Source organism: Papilio xuthus, unplaced genomic scaffold, assembly GCF_000836235.2.
Source record: "Papilio xuthus unplaced genomic scaffold, Pxut_1.1 DF829567.1, whole genome shotgun sequence".
Classification (NCBI taxonomy): domain Eukaryota; kingdom Metazoa; phylum Arthropoda; class Insecta; order Lepidoptera; family Papilionidae; genus Papilio; species Papilio xuthus.
In genome coordinates this window covers 374661-380888 of record NW_013529082.1, presented here as the reverse complement: position 1 = coordinate 380888, position 6228 = coordinate 374661, and the positions used below count along the sequence as shown (strand labels likewise).

At 39.9% G+C, this 6228-nt stretch overlaps 2 protein-coding genes across 2 annotated transcripts in view; both read right to left on the bottom strand.

The window, feature by feature from the left end:
• Nucleotides 1–3850: 3850 nt before the first annotated feature.
• Nucleotides 3851–6070, bottom strand: LOC106117455 (uncharacterized). The gene is made up of 6 exons (XM_013311786.1): nucleotides 5951–6070; nucleotides 5748–5868; nucleotides 5449–5542; nucleotides 5254–5311; nucleotides 4974–5069; nucleotides 3851–4882 (listed from the first exon to the last, which is right to left on the bottom strand). Exons 2-6 carry the CDS (start codon nucleotides 5830–5832, stop codon nucleotides 4601–4603), a joined length of 615 nt encoding a protein of 204 aa, XP_013167240.1. The 5' UTR covers nucleotides 5833–5868; nucleotides 5951–6070; the 3' UTR covers nucleotides 3851–4600.
• The window catches only part of LOC106117020 (immunoglobulin superfamily DCC subclass member 3), a 62504-nt gene continuing 62136 nt past the window's right edge, over nucleotides 5861–6228 (bottom strand). Inside the window, exon 19 of the mRNA XM_013311092.1 lies at nucleotides 5861–6144. Within this exon, the coding sequence (XP_013166546.1) occupies nucleotides 5861–6144 (284 nt within the window). The remainder of the gene's footprint in view (nucleotides 6145–6228) is intronic.

Below are 6228 nucleotides of genomic sequence, written 5' to 3'. Positions count from 1 at the left end.
GACTAACGTCACACAAATATGGGCTTTATTTTTATGACCGGAAGGTGGCATCTTGTAGTGCCAAAGCATTAGTATGGCCTACAAGATTGCCACCTGAGTACAGAGGCATAAATATAATAAATACACATTTAACTATTGCTTCCATTGGTTTCTTATAATTATACCAACACATTCAAACGCTAAAATCTGTAATATTTAAACATTTCTGTACACTAAAATTCAAAAGTTTATAAAGAAAAAACATGGTTACAATAAAATTTAAGTCGTCTGAAGTGTTGGCAAGTTAGCGCACACGAATTTAATAAAGATACAGATAATAAAACAGTAAAAATAATATCTGGAGTAGAACAACTATTGCAACCGATGTGGAATGTTTGGACAAAACATTTCTATTGATTTCATATCACGGAATGGAATACCCGCTTTGTACTTTATCAATAGATGGCGCTGTTAGCCACTCTGATACACTTTGTTCAATTTACCATTTCAGTTATTCCTTTAAACTTAGATGTTTATTAAAATTACTGTTATTTTCAATATAAATGGAAATATGTATTTAAAAAATGAGCAATTTAAATTACAATCCTATTTTGTTCACAAATTTAATTGAAAACAGCGCCATCTACTGCAAAATGCATCACTGCATAAACAAGTAAACGTTCAAACTACTGATAATATTGCGAAATGAGATTCAAAAGTATTCGGAGGCACGTATTCAGGCTTTCGATGGGTTCCCTACATACCCCCCTCCCCCTAGGACGGACAAGCCGATGTATTACACATAAATGCTAAAACACAAAATCAATGTTTAAAATTAATACCATATTTGAAATACTATTGTACACTAGCCTACACTATTAAGGTTCATTTACACATACGTCGGAATCGTACAACGATCTTCAGTCGCTTTAGAGCGAGACAAACTTATGGGTTCATACGTTTGTCTCGCTCTGACGCGACTCCCGAGCGTTGTTTGTACGATTCCGGCGTATGTGTAAATGAACCTTTACATATTTTGACTGAACATCGTGTAATACACATGTTAATATATAAAATTACATTACTTTTTAAATACCTGTTAATTAAATTAAAAACAAAACAAATCTGAAAATATTTTCATATCGGTTTCTCAATATTAATGTGTCCTAAATGGAACAATCTGAGAAAACGATTGGCAAATGTTAAAAACAATAACAATACTATATACAATAGTATGTATTGTATGAGGAACAAATACATCGTCTTACAAGATTTTTATGTCAGTTACGTAATCATACTGCCATCTCTCTCATAATACTCGAAAAAAGAGAGACGACAATATGTCAAGATGTCGCGCAGTGGAAGCTTAATTATAATGTTCAATCAAAATATGTTTACAATTTGTGTTACGAAAAAATATTATCTTTTTAAAATGTTACGTGTAGTCAATCTAAATCTATTTTTGTCCATTCGCTGATAATAATATGGATATACCAATCACTGAGAAAAGTAAGAGAGCTGAATAATTATACTTACAATGGTTTATAATAATATACTACCCGATTTGACTTGGCACGTCAAAAACTAAAGTATTGTAGTACACGACGTGCCAACTATAGCTGGGGATTAATGCTGTTTTAATAATTAATGTCATATCCACATTATTACAACTAAAACGGAAACTAACAATTTATTATTCTATAGTAATATCTGTTATTTAGGATGAACAATATAATTAGTAATTACAAAAACCGTTGTACGCTACTCAGGTGTATGTCACATTTACATTTCAACTATCGAAGGCTAATCGGGGGTAGATTTAAAATGGATTCGGGAGTAAAAAAACACAACCTGGAGTCTAAAAGTATTATACAGGTTCGACACAAAATAAGTGTCTACATAACAAAAAAACAACAACAGAAAACCCCCGTCTGGTAAACTTTCTTATTTTGTTACTGTTATTTAACTGTACACAAATAACACTACGGTATTGTGAATATATAAAAGTAGCAATTGCCAATGTTATCTACAACATCCGAGGTAACCGATCCAGTAATGGTCAATCATAAAAAAATCAATAACTATGGGCATGTTAATATAATGCTGAAGAATTAATCTAGAAAAAAATGGAGGGAAAATGAACGAAGTTATTCAAACTTAGAACAAAAAAATGATAAATATTTTACAATGACAACATTGACATTGAGTTCAACAATTCTTACTCTTACGTAAAGTTATTTGGCCAACAATTGGTCCAACTATTTCAAGTGCGCTGACGATGGCCAACATTTGCCCGGCGTGACGTAACGCGGCCACGCCCACCTCGCAGGCCACGCCCACCGGCCGCGGGCTGCCGACGTAGAAACTTTAGACCCTGTCACAAAACCTAGCGTCAAAGATAAAATTCTAGATTTTAAGAGCTAATTCTACGCCTATATTAACTTACTTTAATTGAAGTTTTCAGGTACTTAGTCGGCGATTTAATTTTAAAATTTAAACTGAGTTAATACGTTATATTTACAATGCGAGCTCCCCCCTGCCCCCTGCCCCCCACCCCGCGGCCAAACGCGACATATTGCTTTGTACGAACACTTACTATTACCTAAATATCATAAATAACAATGAATCTTTAACTGTTTCCTTTTCAATAAGATTTTATAAACTCTGTCTCTCTATTAAAATTTATAAGATTTAATTTGTTAATGTTTCTAGTTTCGGCCGCTGGGGGCAGCACTCGCAACCTCCATTACAACTTACAATAAATACAAGTAAATTGTACCTAGGTGCTTCCAGTCATAAATACTTAATATTGTACGCGTTCCTAAGAAGCAAGAAAACCTTCCTATCTCAACTTTATACAGACCTAATATATAGATCAATAAAACGGAACTAGGGTCAGAATCTTAGGATAACTATTTCTTAAATTTTGAAAACTCTATAAATCTTTATAATAAAATATTAACATGAAACGATATATGTGTGGGAAGGAACTGTGGAATAAATGTATGTGTGTATGTGTTTGGATGAACTTATGTGAAATTACAGAGATAAAATTTAAAAAAACAAATCCTTAGTGCTAAAATAAATAATAGAAAAAAAAACTAGGTATATGAAGGTGCCTTTACGACTATTCGGTGTCGATGGGTAGAGAAAACAATTCAACGAATGAACATTGAAGAATTTAACACCTAAAAGAACCTTACTACGAAGAAAATGAGGTAGATATAATTGTGATATGGAATCATGATCGCGGAGTTTTCTCCTCTACAACTAAAGTAAATCCAAACAATCGGTCTCAGGTGAGGCTTAACCTCAAAACTTTAGTAACTAGCAATAAACTATTTCATATATTTCATATATTATAGTTATCAGTAGTTCGTTGTTAAATCTTTTTAATTATTAAATATTTTTATTCTTTTTACAAAATTTTATCTTTTAACTATCTAACTGCTCTGTTAGGTTTTTAAGTATCTAGAAACAAAACAAGTTTTGTGTAGCGCTGTGTGCTGTCTCACTGCAAGTACAAACTGTAACTAACAATATAATATTAACATAAAACTGTACGGTTAAGAAAAACAAATGTGTGTCACCGCGCCACTCACCGGTGTCAAGTGTGACAAGTCTGTCACGGGTGACGAGTGGGTCACGGGCGACAGGTCTGTCACGGGTGACAAGTAGGGAACGGGTGACAAGTGTGTCACGGGTGACAAGTCTGTCACGGGTGACAAGTAGGGAACGGGTGACAAGTGTGACAAGTCTGTCACGGGTGACAAGTGTGTCACGGGTGACAAAGGTGTCATAGGTGACAGGTGTGAGGCGGGTGACGTGGAATGTAACGTAAAGGTAACTGGATAGCTTCTCAGGCTTTGTCTATCAATTGACATGGAAATAATCAGCGGGTACTAAATAAATACTTTTCTTCAACATCAATAAATACTTTCGCGCTATATACAAGTGAGTTAGTGTTTAACTGTTTGGGTTACATTTTGGTCTATATTTTGTACGCTTAAGTTGCACTAACGGTGAAATCTATTTTGTAGTTTTTTGTTTATACGAGGATCTCGTAATGTGTACTTTTCTGAGGCACTGCGATACGACGTTATATATAAACTCGTGACGATCCGATATCTGCTTTCCTTACTGATTCCGAATATTTAGAGATAAAGTGTCGCGCGCCATGGCTAGTTTATTGTCCAGTCGCATTGTGCCGGGCACGTGTCTATCTACAATACAACCAGGAGGTGGTTCAGGTGCTTCAGGTGCTTCAGCCGCCCGACGAGTTCGGGCGAGAATAACTTCACGTGCCCACGAGTGGGTCTCTACTATCCGAGCCGACGGAACTACAAGTTACGATTACGTATAAAACCCGTACTATTGTTAGCAAAAATCAGCCTTGACAAGTTGAAAATAAAGTCTAGTTTAGGAACAAAACACGCCAAGTTGTCCTCGCGCAAACCGCGCCGGACCCGCGACCCGGCGACCGAGAGGAGGTCTGTACAAAATCTCAATCTATCCGGTACTAAATATACAACGACACCGCCCCCGGCGACGGGGGGCGCGGGTCGGGTCCGGGGGGTCGCCCACCCCCTTGTAATTCTAGACGTCCGCGGCGGGGGGCGTCTCAACCGTTGGGCTGCAGCGTGGGCTGCAGGCCGGCGGTGTCCAGGTGGCTGTCGGCGGTCCTGTTCAGCTCGGAGTTCATGTTGTCGTCGGGCAGCTTGTGGGGGCGGGGCTCCGGCGCCGGGGGGCGGGGCTCGTGCTCGGGGCGGCGCGAGGTGTCCAGCAGGCCGTAGGGGAGCCCGTCGTCCAGAACGGTCTCCACCGTCACGTCGGCCTCCTCGCGAGACACGTCGAACACCTCGTACAGGTGAGCTTTCTTCACTTTGCCGTTTGGTGTTTTACTCTGGGAATAAACAACAAGAAAATAAAGTAACTCAATGATTGGGAGCAAACTGGTTGACTACTAGTGGGATGTGTTTGCACTGGTGACTGACATGTAGATGTGGGCGCAGATGTCCGTTGAGCAGGGGCTCGCCGCACGCGCCGCCGTTGGCCAGCCGGCCGCCCACACCGCTGCCGCCCGCTCCCATCTGACAACAAATACATTCTCATGCAGTAGACTATCACTTGCTTATACACAGAAATAAACAAAGTCATAAATTTCGAAGTCAACATATTGCTAAAACATACGAGTAGTAGTACATGTCTATATTCAAAGTAAGAGACGATAGAAATCTGTGAAGTGCAAATCACATCACTAACAACTCAGCCTACCTTCAATTCAGAACTTCCTTCATCTATTTCTTCAAAAGCGCGTTGATTTCTGCGTGATCTGGAATTTGAAATTACATAAATGTTATTGTTGTTGTTTTGTTACATTATTTCTCGTTTTTTATATGTTTGTATATCGGTTTGTTTACATCAGATGCATCGCATGTTGATTCACATACGTAAAAGTAATGCACGGACCTCAGTCTGGAGCGATTCTTGTATCTCTTCCAGATGCAGGCGGCCGCCACGAACATGGCGCACAGCACGCATACACCCACGCCCACTCCCACACCTGGAACATGATCATCCAAACACAATTACATACAATTCAACACTAAAAAAAGCTAATTCAATATTTAAAATTCTATTGATAATTCTATGAAATCAGTCACTTGTATACGCTCCAGATGACAACAATGTTAGGACCTTATGCGTTAACTAGCCGTCTCTGTCTTACGAAATGTTAACCGGAGTGACAAATTTAATGCGGCACTCACTGAGGTACAAGTTGTAGTTGTCGAGAGGTCTCGGCGGGATGGTCAGCACCTGGTTGGGTTTGTTGGGACCGGGCAGGGTCACCATCACGTACACGGGCAGCGACGGATCCAGGTCATCCAGCTGACGACAGAGTAACACATTGAAAGCAGCAATCACGGTGTGCATCACGCAAACAGAATGTGTCAGTGGTAATGTTGGTCACCTCGACGTGCGTGTCGGAGACGTTGCGCGCGAGCCAGTGCTCCACGGGGCGCGTGATGTTCTGCGCGTAACGCACGACCCGCACAATGCGCGCGCCGCCCCCACCTCCCCCATCGCCCCCACCTCCTCCACCTCCTCCCTCCCACCACACGCGCACGCCCCCGCGCGTGTACACGTACTTCAGCTCCTTCGCTTCTGCACAACACATCACATACACATTACATGTAAAACATTATTTTATACAATTGATACAATATTTTTCAAACATATAAAAATTGA